Source organism: Scyliorhinus torazame, chromosome 13, assembly GCF_047496885.1.
Source record: "Scyliorhinus torazame isolate Kashiwa2021f chromosome 13, sScyTor2.1, whole genome shotgun sequence".
NCBI lineage: Eukaryota > Metazoa > Chordata > Chondrichthyes > Carcharhiniformes > Scyliorhinidae > Scyliorhinus > Scyliorhinus torazame.
Genome location: NC_092719.1, coordinates 130,898,444 through 130,918,054, shown reverse-complemented (window position 1 = coordinate 130,918,054; position 19,611 = coordinate 130,898,444). Strand labels below are relative to the sequence as shown.

Here is a 19,611-nt window from a genome sequence, read left to right as displayed (position 1 = left end):
TAGTTTCGGCGGTTTATGGGGATATTTTGGAAGAGGAGAAGACACCGCTGGAAGGGATCAAAGCAAAGTGGGAGGAAGAGTTGGGAGAGGATATGGAGGAGGGGTCCTGGTGTGAGGTGCTCCGGAGAATGAGTGCCTTCACCTCGTCCGCGAGGTTGGGGCTGATACAGCTGAAGGTGGTATATAGAGCACACCTCACAAGGGCGAGGCTGAGCTGGCTCTTTGAGGGGGTTGAAGATGCGTGTGAACGTTGCGGAGGGGGGTCCCGCAAACCACGTTCATATGGTTTGGGTCCAAAGCTGGAGGATTGCTGGAAGGAGGTTTTTCGAGTAATTTCTAAAGTGGTGCACGTGAAACTGGACCCGGGCCCTCGGGAGGCCATATTTGGGGTGTTGGATCAGCCGGGGTTGAAAGTGGGTGCGGGGATAGATGTTGTAGCCTTTTCCTCGTTGATCACCCGAAGGCGGATCCTGTTGGGGTGGAGGTCAACCACTCCACCCTGTGCCCTGGCATGGCGGGGGGACCTGCTGGAATTCTTAACTCTTGAGAAAGTGAAGTTTGAACTGAGGGGAAGGATGGAGGGGTTCTACAATTCATGGGCGTTATTCATTATGCACTTTCAAGAATTGGATGACATTGAACATTAGGGAGGGTGCGGTTGGGGGTGGGGACTGTGTATGTTGATGGTGACTACGGGTGATTCCTGATTCCTTTTTTATTTGATGTTTGTGTTGACATGTGGGCTGTTGTTTGGGAGGTGGTGGGAGGATGGGATTGTTGTTGTTGATAAGGGGATTGACATTGTATTCGTTACCGTTTATTGTTTGTTGATGGGTGTAAATTTTGAAGAAAATGTGAAAAAGGAGGAGAATAAAAATATTTTAAAAATATATATATTGTTTTGACTTTTTTGATTCAAAATGAAATCCCTCCACCGGAGGCGATGGCATAGTGGTATTATCGTTGGACTAGTAATCCACAGATGCAGGGTAATGATATGGGGACCAGGGTTCGAATCTCACCATGGCAGGTGATGGAAGTTAATCTCAATAAAAAATATCTGGAATTTAAAAAATCGAATGATGAACATTGTCGTAAAAAATCATCTCTTCACTAATGCCCTTTGGGAAGGAAATCTGCCACCCTTGCCTGGTCTGGCCTACATGTGACCCCAGCTCTACACCAATGTGGCTGACTCTTAAATGCCCTCTGAAATAGTCCAGCAAGACTCTCAGTTGTATTCAACAACTACAAAAACATGAAAAGGGAATGAAACAGGGCGGATCACCTGGCATTGACCTAGACACTGGAAACAACAATTGCAAACACAGCCCTGTCAACCCTCCAAAGTCTTTTGGGGGCTTGTGTCAAAGTTGGGAGAACTGTGTCGCAGACTAGTCAAGCAACAGCCTGACATAATCGTACTCACAGAATCATACCTTACAGAAAATGAACCAGATACCACACCATTTCCTGCATATGTCTTGACTCACCAGCAAGACAGATCCAGCAGAGGTGGCGGCAGTGGTATACAGTCGGGAGAGAATTGTCCTGGGAGCCCTCAACCATTTCTGGACCCCATGAAGTCTCATGTCTTCAGGTTAAACATGGGCAAGGAAACCTCCTATTGATTATCATGTACTGCCCACCATCAACTGATGAATCAGTACTCCTTCATATTGAACACCACTTGGAGGAAGTACTGAGGGTGGCAAGTGCACAGAATATGCTCTGGGTGGGGGACTGCAATGTCCATCACCAAGAGAGACTCGGTAGACTGAGCTGGCCGGATCCTAAAGAACATAGCTGATGGACTGGGACTGCAGCAGGTGGTGAGGGAACCAACAAGAGGGAAAACATACTTGACCTCATCCTCAACGTGCCTGCTGCAGATGGATCTGTCCATGACAGTATTGGTAGAAGTGACCACCGCACAGTCCTTATGGAGACAAAGTCCTGTCTTCACATCGAGGATACCCTCCATCGCATTGTGTGGCACTACCACTGTGCTAAATGGGATAACTTTGAACAGATCTAGCAACTCAAGACTGGGCATCCATGAGCCATCAGCAGCAGCAGAATTGTACTCAACCACGATCTGCAACCTTATGACCCGGCATATCCCCCACTCTACCATTACCATCAAGCCAGGAGATCAATCTGGTTCAATGAAGCATGCCAGGAGCAACACTCGGCATACCTAAAAATGCGGTGTCATTCCAGTGAAGCTACAACACAGAACTACTTGTGTGCTAAACAGCATAAGCAGCAAGTTATAGACAGAGCTAAGTGATTCCACAACAAACGCATCAGATCTAAGGTCTGCAGTCCTGCCACATCCAGCCCTGAATGGTGGTGGACAATTAAACAGCTCTGGAGGAGGAGGCTCCACAAATATCCCCATCCTCAATGATGGCGGAGCTCTGTACATCTGTGCAAAAGACAAGGCTGAAGCTTTATCAACCATCTTCAGCCAGAAGATTGCTGGCTTTGAAAGCAGACCAAGGCAGGCCAGCAGCACGGTTCAATTCCCGTACCAGCCTCCCCGAACAGGCGCCGGAATGTGGCGATTAGGGGCTTTTCACAGTAACTTCATTTGAAGCCTACTTGTGACAATAAGTGATTTTCATTTTCATTTTTCAAGTGCCGACAGGATGATCCATCTCAGTCTCCTCCAGAGATCCCCAGCATCACCGATGCCAGTCTTCGACCGATAGGATTCATTTCACGTGATATCTAGAAATGGCTGAAGACAATGGATTCTGTAACGGCTATGGGCCCAGACAATATTCCGGCAATACAACTGAGGATTTGGGCTCCAGAACTTGCCACACCCCTAGCCAAGTACAATTACAACACTGGTTTCTACCCAGCTGAAGGAAACCAGGTATTTCTGATAGGTAAAAGGATTATTGATTTAGCCATTTTGATGTAAATACTAAAGCCCATGTCAAAATTCATTTAAAAAAATGAATTCCATCATAAGACTGCAAACACAACCTCAGATTACAAAAGTGTATAGCTTGCAATAATAAAAGCATGGATTTGAAACATCTGCAGTCTAACTAGAAGCAATGAAACAATTCAATGAAGGTCAAAATGTGCACCATAAGTTAACATGAATCTACCATTGTTCAGAATGTAAATAGTATAGCAGTCAGCAGAAACCAGATCTGATAAAAAGTGTTAGTCACATTCCAACACACAGCAAACACCCAAAGATGCAACATATTCACATCTATGTTGCACATTGATGGTTGACAACTAACCATCCAATCAAATGCATTTGAGACTCGTCCAAGCCAATCAGCACATTACAAGGGTAGGAAATGCTGGAGTCAGACTGATAACATTTTCCTTAAAGATAGCCATTTTCATTCCGGGATCACTCTATATCATTTATCTAACTACTCGCTATCCTTATTTCGTATTTTTATATTTCTATTCTAACTCTTAAGTCCGCACATGCTGTTTGCTTTGAGCAAGAAACCATTTCTGTATTTTGAAAATTCAATTTGTTTGTAAGCCACTAAGTTAATTATACCTCTTAAAGTCTTCTGCTGGCAGGGGCTTTACTGAGAATATTTGATTTGTAACCACAAGAAGATTTCAAACTCTCAATTATAATCAATGGACACAATAAAAGATTTAATTTCGCACCCGAGACGTGTAGCTTAAATTTCCACTGAGTTAAAGTGTATACAAGACTACACTTCAACCGCACGGTAGATTTCAACACCGGCAATGTGGAAAATTGTGTCCTGTACACAAGAAACAGGACAAATATAACCCAGCCAATTACTGCCTTATCAGTCTACTCTCCATCATCAGCAAAGTGATGGAAGGAGTCATCAACAGTGCTATTAATCAGCACTTACTCAGCAATAACCTGCTCACGGATGCTCAGTTTGGGTTCTTTTTAAAAATATATATATTTATTCAAGTTTTTCAACAAATTTTCAACAAACCACGCCCCCCCCCCCCCAAGATAAACCCCCCCTGCCCCCCCCACCCCTGGGCTGCTGCTGCTGCTGACCTCCTCCTAACGCTCCACGAGATAGTCTAGGAACGGTTGCCACCGCCTGAGGAACCCCTGCACAGACCCTCGCAAGGCAAACTTTATCCTCTCCAGCTTGATGAACCCTGCCATGTCATTGACCCAAGCTTCCACACTAGGGGACTTCGCATCCTTCCATAGTAGCAAAATCCTCTGCCGGGCTACCAGGGACGCAAAGGCCAGAATACCGGCCTCTTTCGCCTACTGCACTCCCGGCTCGTCCGATACCCCAAATAGTGCCAATCCCCAGCTCGGCTTGACCCGGGCATTCACCACCTTGGACATAGTCCTCGCAAAACCCCTCCAAAGCCCATCCAATGCCGGGCACGACCAGAACATATGGACGTGATTTGCCGGGTTCCCCGAGCACCTCCCACATCTGTCCTCCACTCCAAAGAACCTACTCAACCTCGCCCCTGTCATATGCGCTCTGTGAGTAACCTTGAACTGTATTAGGCTGAGCCTGGCACAAGAGGAGGAAGAATTAACCCTACTTAGGGCATCAGCCCACAGACCCTCATCTATCTCCTCCATAAGCTCCTCCTCCCACTTGCCCTTTAACTCCTCCACCGAGGCCTCCTCCTCTTCCTGCAGCTCCTGATAAATAGCCGAAATCTTGCCTTCTCCAACCCATACACCCGAATCACCCTGTCCTGAATCCCACGTGCCGGAAGCAGCGGGAATTCCCCCACCTGCCGCCTCACAAACGCCCTCACTTGCATGTACCTGAAAGCGTTTCCCGGGGGTAGCCCAAACTTCTCCAACGCCCCTATGCTCGCAAACGTCCCATCGATGAACAGGTCCCCCATTCTTCTAATCCCTGCCAGATGCCAGTTCCGAAACCCCCCATCCATCCTTCCTGGGACGAACTGATGGTTCTCCCGAATCGGGGACAAAACTGAAGCCCCCACCTCGCCCGTGTCGCCTCCACTGCCCCCAGATCTTCAGCGTCGCTGCCACCACCGGACTCGTGGTGTACCTTGTCGGCGAGAGCAGCAGCGGTGCCGTCACCAGCACCCTCAGGCTCGTGCCCACACAGGATGTCATCTCTAACCTCTTCCATGCCGCCCCCTCTCCCTCCATTACCCACTTACGGATCATCGCCACATTGGCTGCCCAATAATAGCCACACAGATTCGGCAGCGCCAGCCCCCCCTGTCCCTGCTACGCTCCAGAAACACCCTCTTCACTCTCGGGGTCTTATTCGCCCACACAAATCCCATGATGCTCCTGCTTACCCGTTTGAAAAAGGCCTTGGGGATCAAAATGGGAAGGCACTGGAACACAAAGAGAAACCTCGGAAGGACCGCTCAGTTTGGGTTCTGCAGGGTCACTCAGCTCATGACCTCATTACAACCTTGGTTCAAACATGGACAAAAGAGCTGAATGCCAGAGGTGAGGTGAGAGTGACTGCCCTTGACATCAAGGCAGCAGTTGACTGAGTATGGCATCAAGGTGCCCGAGCAGGACTGGAGTCAATGAGAATTGGGGGAAAACTCTGCTGGTTGCAGTCATACCTGGCAGAAAGGAAGATGTCTGTGGTGGTTGGAGGTCAATTATCTCAGCTCCAGGACATCACTGCAGGAGTTCCTCAGGGTAGTGTCCTGGACCCAAACATCTTCAGCTGCTTCATCAATGTCCTCCCTTCCATTATAAAGTCAGAAGTGGGGATGTTCGCAGATGACTGCTCAATGATCAGCACCATTTGCAACTCCTCAGATAATGAAGCAGTCCATGTCCAAATGCAGCAAGACCTGGACAATATCCAGACTTGGGCTGACAAGTGGCAAGTTACATTTATGCCACACAAGTGCCTGGCAATGACCGTCTCCTACAAGAGAGGATCTAACCATTGCCCCTTGACATTCAATGGCATTGCCACCGCTGAATCCCCCACAATCAACATCCTGGGGGTTATCATTGATCAGAAACTAAACCGAACATGCCATATTAATACTGTGGCTACCAGAGCAGGTCAAAGACTAGGAATCTTATAGCAAGTAACTCACCTCCTGATGCCCTAAAGCCTGACAACCATCTACAAGGCACAAGTCGGGAATGTAATGGAATACTTGCCATTTGCCTGGATTAGTGCAGTTCCAGCAACACTCAAGGAACTCAACACCATCCAGGACAAAGCAGCCTACTTGATTGCTCCCCCTTCCACAAATATTCAAACCCTCCACCACTTCCGACAAACAGGGTTAGCGATGTGTACCATCTACAAGATGCGCTGCAGTAACTTGCAAAGGTTCCTTAGCCAACACCTTCCAAACCCATGGCCACTCCCATCTAGAAGGACAAGAGCAGCAAACACCTGGGAACCTCACCACCTGGAGGTTCCCCTCCAAGTCACTCACCACCCTGACTAGGAAATGTATCGCAACATCCTGCAACTCCCTCCCTAAAGCACAGTGGGTGTACTACACCTCAAGAACTGCAGCAGTTCAAGAACACAACTCACCACCACCTTCTGAAGGGAAACTAGGGATGGGCAATAAATGCTGACCGAATGAGCGACGCCCAAATCCCCAAAATGAATATAAACAAAATACATTTACCCGCATTTGCTACTGTTTCCCCACTCACTTTATCTACCTGTCCCTTTGTAACTTCCTGCTCCCATTTTCCTAACTTACTGCCCTTGCCAACTTAGTACCAGTTACAAACTTGGATATATAATTCTCTAATTCTTCACCCAAATTATTGGTATATATGGTGAACAGCTGAGAGCTCTGTACAGTCCATGGGTCTTGCCAATCAGATTATGTTGCTTTATTATACTCATATCCAACCAGTTTCCTAACCATGTCACAAAGTTCTGTCCAATTTTGCGCGATTTCATAACTTGCTGCTAATCTCCTGTACAAAACATTATACGTGGATAGCATCCATTGGTACTCCCTTTTCCACTATATTAGTGACTTCCTCAGAGGTTTCCATCTAGTTTAGTCAGACATGACATACCCACCACAAATGTATGTGGACTCTCTTGCTGATCAGCTCAGACTTTTCTAATTGCTCTATTCCAAGTGCCAGTGGCAGAAATTTCCCAGTAGTTGTGATTGTGGGAGTGGGGCCAGATGTGTTTACAGAGATTTAAAATGCAAAATGAACTGAGTGTGACTTGATGAGACTTCTGATAAATCAAATTCTTCACTCAGGAAAATGTAGTCTATTTGATAACCAAAATTGACAAACAGAAATTTTCTTGTCTGAAAAGCTGTACCTTGAGCAACTGGTTCTTGTTGAAGTTGTTGAAGTCATACCTCTGTTGGCAGTTAGGCTTCAGCACCAGGTTATACAATGCAATCCAGACCTGCCCATCTAGCTTGGTTATTTTCAACCTGTCCTCAATGGGGACTGTGTACCACTTGCCATCAGCATACTTCTGCAGTTCACCTAATTGGATGCAAGCAGACCCAAAGACTAGCTTAATTTCTAGGTCAACAAAATAAAGAATATTCTCCTTATAAAGGCATTTCTGTTTAGCTCTCAATGAGCCAGTTTGGTTCAAATAAATAAAAAGCAATCTTCATCTCCAATCCTAAAACTGACATTGTTTCACTAAAGTAGCTATGACTTTAAAGTATTAATTCCTGTTTGGTTGTAAAACCACAACAATTGTGAAGCCACCTTCAGAACCAGAATAATTAGCAAACATAATTTTGTGGGTTAGTCTGTGATTCACTTGTTGAACTAACATGAATAATACTTTTCAAGATGATTCAATAGGTAAAAGCAACAAGGATATTTGTGTTGCATTAAGATAATGGAATCAATTATCTGTACAGTATTAGTATAATCAACAGCAGTCAACATGGTTTTAGAAGGGGAGGATTAATGTTGAACCTTTCAAACTCAAGGGAATACAAGCCAAATGTATTAAATCTGCTTTGTAATTTAATCTGATAAAGGCTCTGCTCAACTAAAGGGCCACTTCCACACTTGAAGTTCCAACTTCTTTTACCTGTGCACTGGATTTTAATGACTTACACCTAAATCCCTTTGCTTCACCACAAGTCCTAGTCTCTCACCAATAGAGAAAATATTTCAACTTGTCTTTCTCTGATCCAAAATGGATAGAACATAGAACAATACAGCGCAGTACAGGCCCTTCGGCCCACGATGTTGCACCGAAACAAAAGCCATCTAACCTACACTATGCCATTATCATCCATATGTTTATCCAATAAACTTTTAAATGCCCTCATTGACCTCACACTTCTCTGCATTGAATGCCATTTGCCACAGTTTTGTCTTAATCATTTAATCTTCCTGCCCCTTTGTAAAGTGCTGTTTCAATCTACACAATTTAGTGTGCCTTTCACTTCATGCTGTCTGTAAACCCTCTATTCCTTCATCTACATTTTCTAGATGACAGGGATTAAACTTGCAAATGGTAAAATTTGCTTCATTCTGGAAAGGTTCCATCAGATTAGAAAGTAGCTGATATAATAATAATAATCGCTTATTGTCACAAGTAGGCTTCAATGTAGTTACTGTGAAAAGCCCCTAGTCACCACATTCTGGCGCCTGTTCGGGGAGGCTGGTACGGGAATTGAACCCACGCTGCTGGCATTGTTCTGCATTGCAAGCCAGCTATTTAGCCCACTGTGCTAAACCAGCCCCTGGTAACTCCTCTATTTAAGGAGGGAGGGAGGCAGAAAACAGGAAACTATCAGCCAGTTAGAGTGACTTCTGTCATGGGGAAGATGTTAGAATCGATCATTTAGGAGGTTATGACTAGGCACTTGGAGAAACTCAATACAATCGGGAATAGTCAGCATGGTTTTGTGAAAGGAAAGTCATGTTTAACTAATTTATTGGAGTTGCTTGAAGGAGCAACATCCGCTGTGGATAAAGGGGAATCTGTAGATGTGCTGTGCTTCCAGAAGGCATTTGATAAGGTGCCACATCAAAAGTTATTGCATAAAATAAAAGCTCATGGTGTAGGGGGTAACATATTAACATGGGTGGAAGATTGGCTGGCAGGAAACAGAGGATGTATAAATGGGTCTTTTGATGATTGGCAGGATGCGATGAGTGGAGTCCCGCATTTATAACAATGACTTAGATGAGGGGAGTGAAGGCATGGTAGCTAAATTTGCAAATGACACAAAAATAGATAGGAGAGCATGTTGTGAACAGGACATAAGGAGGTTGCAGACAGATATAGATACGTTGAGAGAGTGGGAAAAAGTGTGGCAGGTGGAGTATAATGCAGGAAAATGTGAATTTGTTCACTTTGGCAGGACGAATAAAAAGCAAAGTATTACTTAAACGGCAACTAGCTCGAGAATTCCAAGGAGCAGAGTGTTCTAGTGCACAAGTCACAAGATGTTAGTATGCAGTAATTAAGAAGATAAATATGGTATATTTTATTACAAGAAGAATTGAACATAAAAGTAAGGTGTTATGCTTCAGTTATATCGAGCATTGATGAGACTGTATCTTGATTATTGTGTGCCGCTTTGGTCTCCTTATTTAAGGAAGGAAGTGGTTCAGAGAAGATCTACTAGGTTGATACCTGGAATGAGTGGATTATTTTATGAAGAAAGGTTAGACAGATTGGGCTTGTTTCCACTGGGGTTTAGAAGAGTGAGGGGTGACTTGATTGAATATACAAGATCTTGAATGGTCTTGACAAGGTGGGCTTGGAGACGATGTTGCCTCTTGTGCGTGAGTCCAGAACTGGGGGGGGGGGGGGTGGGGGGGAATGTTCTAAAATTAGGGATTTCCCTTTTAGGAGATAAAGTGAATTTTTTTCACTCAGAGAGTTGTGTGACTTTTGAACTCTGTCTCAGATGGCAGTGGATGCGGGGTCACTCAATATTTTTAAGACAAAGGTTGATTAGAACAGTTCAGAGGTGGCCTGAACTTGCTGGAGTCTTATAGATAGCTTCCCTTTGGGGAGGTAAGGTACCCCATTGGATAGGGTTCTGGGACACCTTAAGGAGAGTTAATGCACTGTTTTGGATTGTTAAATGCAAACATGATTGTGCACTTTTTTCGCACGAACTGATTGGAACTGTCAAACTGCAAACGAGCTGTCTGGCTGTCCAGGTGGTGTCCAACTGTCCAGGAGATGTCCAGCTGTTAAGGAACCGTCCAGCTCTCCAAGAGATGCCCAGCTCTCCAGGAACTGTCCAGCTGTCCAAAAGATGTCTCGCTGTCAAGGAAATGTTAAGGAGCTGTCCAGCTTTCAAATCTGTCAAAGCTATCTGGGAGGTGTCAAACCTGTCAAGGAATTAGCCAAGGATACTGCGAGTTGACAAAGAAGGAGTAAGGAAAAAGGCTTTAAAGAAATACAGTGAATCTTATTCCTCTCATCAGCAAATACATTCAAAATAAATGTCCAAAATCAAACAATACACTCATTTACTGTGCATTAGCCATCCACGTTTTTCAGGCGTCATCTCATTTTAAATTGTTTCTACACCAAATACGTCAATGCACACGGGGAAACATAATGGCCGGGACTTTCCGACTCGGCGCCGGGTTGGAGAATCCCCGGGGGCCGCAAGAAGCGCGCCCCGCCGCCGGCTTCCCCATTCTCCCCCGCCGATTCTCGGGCGCCCGCGGGATTCCTGCCATGCCGGTCAGGGGTCGTTGACAGCGCCCTCCCCGGCGATTCTCCGGGCACTGATGGGCCAACGAGTTTGGCCGAATCCCGCCGGCGTGAGTTACTCAGGTCCCACACGGTGGGATCTGGAAGGTGAATCTGCGGGCGCCATCCTGGAGGGGGGATCCGACCCCGGGGGGGGCCCCCACGGTGGCCTGGCCTGTGATCGGGGCCTATCGATCGGGTTCAGTGGGGGCCTATTTTAATCCACGCCGGGCCCCTGTAGGGCTCAGCCATATTGCCCGGAGAACGGCGCGGAGAAGGGAACCCCGCGCATGCGCAGAAATATGCCGGCTGTTCCGCGCCGACTGGAGCTGCAGTGACCACTCCAGCGCCAACCTATCCCCCTAGAAAGGGGAGTGTTCCCCATTATCGGGGACCGTTGACGCCGGAGTGGTTGGTGCCGCTTTTCACGCCGGCGTGGGGACATAGCCCCATTATTGGAGAATCCCGCCAAGGAGTTGGATTGTGAGATAATGATGATACTCTTCAAACTCTGAAATTATAGGCTGCCTTCTCGGTGGGAAATTTGAGACTTGGGCTGAGTCCACTGATCAGGGAAGTGGCAATACTGCTGCTTCAGTCGCATTCTAAACTGTATTCACTGAACATTTAAAAATACACCTCTCTCCCAATTCTTACCTTTTCTTTTCATAAAGTGCAGGTAACTTGAATTGTACGAGGCAGTACTAAGCTTTTACTCCACATCAAAAATCCCCATGCTGGCTATGTCATTGTCATAGCGCCTCATACAAAATGCACACATGCACGCTATAAACAGAACAGAACGGGGCGAGATTCTCCGACCCCCCGCCCGGTCGGAGAATCGCCGGGGGCTGGCGTGAATCCCGCCCATGCCGGTAGCCGAATTCTCCGGCACCGGAGATTTTGGCGGGGGCGGGGCCCCCCCTCGCGATTCTCCGGCCCGGATGGGCCAAAGTCCCGCTGCTAGAATGCATGTCCCGCCGGCGTGGATTGAACCACCCACCTTACCGGCGGGACAAGGCGGTGCGGGCGGGCTCCGGGGTCCTGGGGGGGGGCGCGGGGCGATCTGGCCCCGGGGGGTGCCCCCACAGTGGCCTGGCCCGCGATCGGGGTCCACCGATCCGCGGGCGGGCCTGTGCCGTGGGGGCACTCTTTTCCTTCCGCCTTCGCCACGGTCTCCATCATGGCGGAGGCGGAAGAGACTCCCTCCACAGACATGCGCGGGGATGCCGTGAGCGGCCGCTAACGCTCCCGCGCATGCGCCGCCCGGCAATGTCATTTCCGCGCCAGCTGGCGGGGCAACAAAGGCCTTTTCCGCCAGCTGGCGGGGCGGAAATCAGTCCGGCGCGGGCCTAGCCCCACAAGGTTAGGGCTCAGCCCCCCAAGATGCGGAGGATTCCGCACCTTTGGGGCGGCGCGATGCCGGACTGATTTGCGCCGTTTTTGGCGCCGGTCGGCGGACATCGCGCCAATACCAGAGAATTTCGCCCCAGATCTGTATGTAACGTTACACCAATGTTGATCCCACAGCCATTCCAAATATTAGGTTTCATAATGAAACATTGTATTTGTGTATTGGCAGCTGTTTAGGGCAGCAAAAATACCCAGAGAGAAAATGGGGAAAAAGATCAGGCTATTCTTGGGGATCATTTTTGGCGACCCATTTTTTAACACCCGCGACCCACCCACAGGTCGCGACCCCCACTTTGAAAAACACTGCCATACATCATAATTTATTTATCTCACCATATCTCGCTACTCCTGTATATCATTCTGTGTTAATAAAGTGTCTGTTAGTTTTAGCCTATGCAGATGATCTGATATTATGTGTTTTCCTCCTTTCAAAAGGGACAAAGGATGTGGACATTCAGTGTGAATGCCTATTATAGTAAGAAGTCTTACAACACCAGGTTAAAGTCCAACAGGTTTGTTTCAAACACTAGCTTTTGGAGCACTGCTCCTTCCTAGGGTGAAGGAGCAGTGCTCCGAAAGCTAGTCATCATAGATTATCATAGAATTTACAGTGCAGGAGGAGGCCATTCAGCTCATCGAGTCTGCACCGGCTCTTGGAAAGAGCACCCTACCCAAGGTCAACACCTCCACCCTATCCCCATAACCCAGTAACCCCGTCCAACACTAAAGGCAATTATGGACACTAAGGGCAATTTATCATGGCCAATCCACCTAACCTGCACATCTTTGGACTGTGGGAGGAAACCGGAGCACCCGGAGGAAACCCACGCACACACGGGGAGGATGTGCAGACTCCGTTCAGACAGTGACCCAAGCCGGAATCGAACCTGGGACCCTGGAGCTGTGAAGCAATTGTGCTATCCACAATGCTACCGTGCTACCCGTTTGTGTTTGAAACAAACCTGTTGGACTTTAACCTGGTGTTGTAAGACTTCTTACTGTGCTCACCCCAGTCCAACGGCAGCATCTCCACATAATGCCTATTATAAAATAGATGAATAGATGGAAAGGAAGTGTCCATCTTCATTTCAACAATGTATTCAAGATTTTCAAGCATCTCTCAGAAAGTCACAAGCCAGAGCTGAAACCTCTGCCCAGCACAATGCTATCAACTCCTTACCCTTCCCCTCTCTTCACTTTAGATAAAGGCCATACCGGACTTGTCTCCAGTGTTTAAGAGTCAAATGAGAAGGAAAAGTCTATGGAACGACTGGCATGTCTTCGGTGGTTATATCAACCCACATTTGTGGCAACTAATGTCAGGAACACATACCTTTGGAATTGTTTCGGCTCCAGGGGCAGTATTCCATTAGGTGTACCAGCACACAGGGGATATTGTGCGTGTTCAGGAGTCGTGCCTGGGCACTCAGCGGCAGGCTACAAATAAAAAAGCACAATAAAGAGAAACATGACAGCAAAGGCACTGAAAACCAGAGGTGAGCACATAAACTCACCTAACTAATTGGGCATATATTGTCAGAATTTGACTGGGTGATTCAAAATAAAAGAAAAGCGCTTGCACTGATATAAAGGAGGACTTGATTCTATATAGCACCCCTCATAATCTCAGGACATCCCGAAATTTAGGGGGTACCGCAATGATGCGCTGGGAATCCCTCTAGGAAGTTCTCACACAAGGGTTCACCCGGCAATTGTCCAGAAGTGCTAACAATTGTACTGGGCTGGGAACCATCCGATAGAAGCAACTTAAATCACTAACTTCGGATGGTTACGGCCAGTTTTACTCTGATAGTTACTCTTCAAGAGCTAGAAGGAAATAATCATTTTGAACTCTCGAGTAACTATTTAACCACCTCGGGATACCACCTGAGCCTCACACGGGATACTCTGCACAAACACGACCCCTAAGCGGATCCCCGATACCACTCTCATCCCTGACCTGACCACCCCATCCCGATCCAACCTGACCTAACCCGCCCTCTCCTGGTCTGACTGGACTTAACCTGCACCCCTCCCCTCGGTCTGACCTGATCCCCACGTCCTGGTCCGACACAACCAAACCCTCCCCACTTCCCTACCCGGCTGCCCCTGTCCCAAACTGACCGACTCCTCTCCCAATCTTGGCCCGACACGAGTCCCTCCTCCCAGTCCGACCCAACCCCTGCCTCCCGGTCCAGCCTGTCCCGACACCCCCTCCCAGTCCGACCTTCCCACCTCATCTGGTCTGGTCCGGTCCGACTCTCCCTCCCCTCCCAACTTCAACCTGACCCTCCCTCCCCTCCCAACTTCAACCTGACCCTCCCTCCCCTCCCAACTTCAACCTGACCCTCCCTCCCCTCCCAACCTCAACCTGACCCTTGCCCCTCCTCTGACTGGATCAGATCTCCCCACCTCCCAATCCCCGATTCCCCTCTCCCTCTCAGTCTCCCCCTCACCTCCCCCGGTCCCTGTCCGTCCCCCCCCCCCCCTTGGACAGGGTTGATAGCAACAAGCTTTTTCCAAGTGTGGGGGTGTCAATTACAAGGGGTCACGATTTCAAGGTGAGAGGGGGAAAGTTTAAGGGAGATGTGCGTGGAAAGTTTTTTACGCAGAGGGTGGTGGGTGCCTGGAATGCTTTGCCAGTGGAGGTGGTAGAGGCGGGCACGAGAGCATCATTTAAGATGCATCTAGACAGATATATGAACGGGCGGGGAACAGAGGGAAGTAGATCTTTGGAAAATAGAAGACAGGTTTAGATAAAGGATCTGGATCGGCGCAGGCTGGGAGGGCCGAAGGGCCTGTTCCTGTGCTGTAATTTTCTTTGTTATTTGTTCTTGTTCTAATTAAATGTCCCATGGCACTTCAGAGGAGCATTATCAAGCAAAAATCAACATAGAGCCATATATGGAAATATTAGGATAGGAGTTTTAAGGAGCATCCTAAATAAGAAAAGAGCAGTCAAAGTGTCTAGGGAATTCCAGAGCTCAGGGCCTAGGTAGGCCAGACTGCCACTGGTGGAGCAATGAAAATCAGAGATACGCAAGAGGCAAGAATTGGAGGAGCACAGAGGGCTGAGAGGTTGATGAAGCTGTATACACACAGGGCATGGTTTAATGGAAATGTTTTTTAAGTGTGGTAGCGCACGGGAACTACCGTGAGCTTCCTGGCGCTTGGCCCAGTGAGGCCGTCACTGTCATAAAATATTCATTGGGCCACTTAATGAGGCCTCACTTGCTTCACGCGGCAAATGATTGTCCCGCCGGCTGATTTGCCAGGACCGTGCTCACCAGCCCCTGCGAACAATGGAGAGCAGCACTTAAACCGCTCCTGCACAGCCAACTGCACACAGCTCGGATTAATACCACTGAGGAGACCAGCCCACAATTCGGGGATGCCAACCTGGCCAGACTGTTGAACGCGGTCAAAATGAGATGGTATGCCCTGTTCCCCCGAGGGTCACTAAGGGTCAGCCACACGGCAGCCAGTGCCGCCTGGAAGGAAGTGGCAGCGACCGTCAGCTCGGGAGCATCACTATTTATGGAGCGGAAAACTGCAGGGGATGGGCACAATGGAGTGGAGCTTGTTCAAGGTACAGCTACTGCATGCCCTTATCTGTCAGCCAGGGAGCAAGTGGTCGAGCAAGGGAACCGTGGTTTACTAAAGCAGTCGAAACACTTGTCAAGAGGAAGAAGGAGGCTTATGTAAAGATGAGACATGAAGGTTTAGTTAGGACGCTCGAGAGTTACAAGTTAGCTAGGAAGGACCTAAAGAGAGAGCTAAGAAGAGCCAGGGGGGGACATGAGAAGTCTTTGGCAGGTAGGATCAAGGATAACCCTAAAGCTTTATGTAGATATGTCAGGAATAAAAGAATGACTAGGGTAAGTGTAGGGCCAGTCAAGGACAGGAGTGGGAAGTTGTGCGTGGAGTCCGAGGAGATAGGAGAGGTGCCAAATGAATATTTTTTGTCAGTATTCACACAGGAAAAAGACAATGTTGTCGAGGAGAATACTGAGATTCAGGCTTCTAGACTAGAAGGACTTGAGGTTTATAAGGAGGAGATGTTAGCAATTCTGGAAAGTGTGAAAATAGATAAGTCCCCTGGGCCGGATGGGATTTACCCTAGGATTCTCTGGGAAGCTAGGGAGGAGATTGCTGAGCCTTTGGCTTTGATCTTTAAGTCATCTTTGTCTACAGGAATAGTGCCAGAAGACTGGAGGATAGCAAATGTTGTCCCCTTGTTCAAGAAGGGGAGTAGAGACAACCCCGGTAACTATAGACCAGTGAACCTTACTTCTGTTGTGGGCAAAATCTTGGAAAGGTTTATGATAGGATGTATAATCATCTGGAACGGAATGATTTGATTAGAGATAGTCAACACGGTTTTGTGAAGGGTAAGGGTAGGGGTAGGTCGTGCCTCACAAACCTTATTGAGTTCTTTGAGAAGGTGACCAAACAGGTGGATGACGGTAAAGCAGTTGATGTCGTGTATATGGATTTCAGTAAAGCGTTTGATAAGGTTCCCCACGGTAGGCTACTGCAGAAAATACGGAGGCATGGGATTCAGGGTGATTTACAGTTTGGATCAGAAATTGGCTAGCTGGAAGAAGACAAAGGGTGGTGGTTGATGGGAAATGTTCAGACTGGAGTCCAGTTACTAGTGGTGTATCACAAGGATCTGTTTTGGGGCCACTGCTGTCTGTCATTTTTATAAATGACCTGGAAGAGGGATGGGTGAGTAAATTTGCAGATGCCACTAAAGTCGGTGGAGTTGTGGGCAGTGCGGAAGGATGTTACAAGTTACAGAGGGACATAGATAAGCTGCAGCGCTGGGCTGAGAGGTGGCAAATGGAGTTTAATGCAGAAAAGTCTGAGGTGATTCATTTTGGAAGGAATAACAGGAAGACAGAGTACTGGGCTAATGGTAAGATTCTTGGCAGTGTGGATGAGCAGAGAGATCTTGGTGTCCATGTACATAGATCCCTGAAAGTTGCCACCCAGGTTGAGAGGGTTGTTAAGAAGGTGTACGGTGTGTTAGCTTTTATTGGTAGAGGGATTGAGTTTCAGAGCCATGAGGTCATGTTGCAGCTGTACAAAACTCTGGTGCGGCTGCATTATAGGAAGGATGTGGAAGCATTGGAAAGGGTGCAGAGGAGATTTACCAGAATGTTGCCTGTATGGAGGGAAGATCTTATGAGGAAAGGCTGAGGGACTTGAGGCTGTTTTCGTTAGAGAGAAGAAGGTTAAGAGGTGACTTAATTGAGGCAAACAAGATGATCAGAGGATTGGATAGGGTGGACAGTGAGAGTCTTTTTCCTCGGATGGTAATGTCTAGCACGAGGGGACATAACTTTAAATTGAGGGGAGATAGATATAGGACAGATGTCAGAGGTAGGTTCTTTACTCAGAGAGTAGTAAGGGCGTGGAATGCCCTGCCTGCAACAGTACTGGACTCGCCAACACTAGGGACATTCAAATGGTCATTAGATAGACATATGGACGATAAGGGAATCGTGTAGATGGGCTTTAGAGTGGTTTCACAGGTCGGCGCAACATCGAGGGCCGAAGGGCCTGTACTGCGCTGTAATGTTCTATGTTCTATCACCAGGAGGACTGGAACCTAGTGCCGTAAGAAGGTCGACGACCTCCACGGTGGCTTGGCACTGGCTCTCTCCAACGACCCCCTCCCCACATGAGCGTGCGCCTGGCGCCGCCCCCGCTCAGCACCGTTCTGTGCCCCGGACCATGTCCAGCAGTGCCACCCATACTGGCCCCCGTCCCAATATTCCCCATCCCGTCTCAAACACCCCATCCCCCCATACTCTCCATCCCCCCATACCACCCATCCCTCGTACTCCCCATCGCCCCCTCCCATCTGCTCCATCTCCCCCCCCCCACCGAAACCCTCCCCCTAACCCCATTATGAATGACGGGTGCAGTTCACGATGTCCCCTCTGTGTCCCCACAGAAATTGGCTCACAACAGACTGGAAAGGGCGCAGATGGGCGTCGGAGTGCCATATATCAAAGTCCTCACCCCCTACGAGGAACGGGCCCTGGAGGTCGCAGGGGTGACCAACGACATTGGCTGGCATATGACGCAGAGGCGAGGTTCCACCAGCCCCCACCTAGACGACATGTCACACGTGAGTTGTTAATGCCATACAGGCTGACCCATCCCTCCCATTGACCACATTTCTATTTTCCTGCAGGAACCTCATCCAAAGGTGTCGGCCCATCCGGGATGGTTCTCCCCTCCCCTGCATCCCATGAGAATATCTAGAAAGGGGAGTTCCGAAGAGACCAATGTATTCGCAGCACAACTATCATCCACACTCTCCACAACGCAGAGGCACTCACCTCGGTGGGCGACAGTAGTGGACAGGTTTCTGGGGCACATTCTGGTGAGCACCACACAGTTGCCAATGCACATCAGGAACGCCCAGGCGAGGCAACAGTCAGAGGTCTTTTGGATCCCAGGACTCAGCTGGATTACCGAGAGGGTGTGACGAAGCGGGGGGTTTGGGAGGGATGGGGTTGCCGCATCAGGGGAATGGGGCAGTTGGGGACACATACGCACCGCCTTAAATAACTGAGAAATATAACACCTCTGGCACTTTCTTCCGCAGCGCAGGCTGACCACCAAACCCCCCACCCCACCCATGCACACCATGTGCTGTTGATGGGTGTGAGTGCGCACTCAGCGGACAGGCAAGAGTCAGACTATGGCATGGACTGAGGAGCACCAGAGTTCATCTCTCAGCGGGTTATCGTCACCCCCCCTGCTCTCGTCAGTGACCTGCTGACAGAGCCTGGAACAAGGTGGACGAAGGGGTGGGTGAGGGGAAGGGAGGGGAAAGACTGAGGGATTGGGAAGGGGAAGGGGAAATGACGTACGAGGCCACGTCCTATGTGAAGCAGACGAGGATGAGGGCCTCTCTAGCCCTCCGGGCTTGCCGGACCCTCGCCGCTGCTGCCTGTCCTCCATCCTCCAGCTGGTCCTCCCCGTGCTGACCTCCAGCTCCTCCTGGTCCGGCGCCTCCTCCTCAGATATTCCTCCCCTTCCACATCCAGAACATCGCCCCACTGCTCTTCCAGGTTGTGGAGGGCACAGCAGACCACCACAAAGCGGGTGACCCTACGGGGGGTGAACTGCAGGGCACCACCAGAGCGGTTGAGGCATCGGAAGCACATTTTGAGGAGTCCGATGCAATGCTCAATAACAGCCCAAGTGGCCCCATCGGCTTTGTTGTATCGGGTCTCTGCATCAGTCAACAGCCGTACTTGTATCATTAGCCAGGTCCCCAGTGGGTACCCCTTATCCCCCAAGAGCCAATTGGCCATCCTGGGTGGTCCTCGAAGAAGCCGGGGATATCCAACTGCCTAGGATGTTACTGTCGTGCACACTCCCTGGGAAGTGTTCACATATGGTGGTCGCAAACGAGCTGACGTTCAGGGAGTGGAACCCCTTCCTGTTGAAGTAGGGCACTCCCTGACGGCCCATTGAGTTCAAGGGGGCATGTTTGCCATCCACC

General features: G+C 48.8%; 1 protein-coding gene across 3 annotated transcripts in view; it reads right to left on the bottom strand.

Annotated features, from left to right (window-relative positions):
• The window catches only part of zmynd10 (zinc finger, MYND-type containing 10), a 113,021-nt gene that overhangs the window by 38,007 nt on the left and 55,403 nt on the right, over positions 1 to 19,611 (bottom strand). For all 3 annotated transcript variants that reach the window (XM_072472151.1, XM_072472152.1, XM_072472153.1), the window contains 2 exons: positions 13,414 to 13,517; positions 7,287 to 7,459 (listed from right to left, as the gene is read on the bottom strand). In XM_072472151.1, coding sequence (XP_072328252.1) covers positions 7,287 to 7,459; positions 13,414 to 13,517 — 277 coding nt within the window. The remainder of the gene's footprint in view (positions 1 to 7,286; positions 7,460 to 13,413; positions 13,518 to 19,611) is intronic.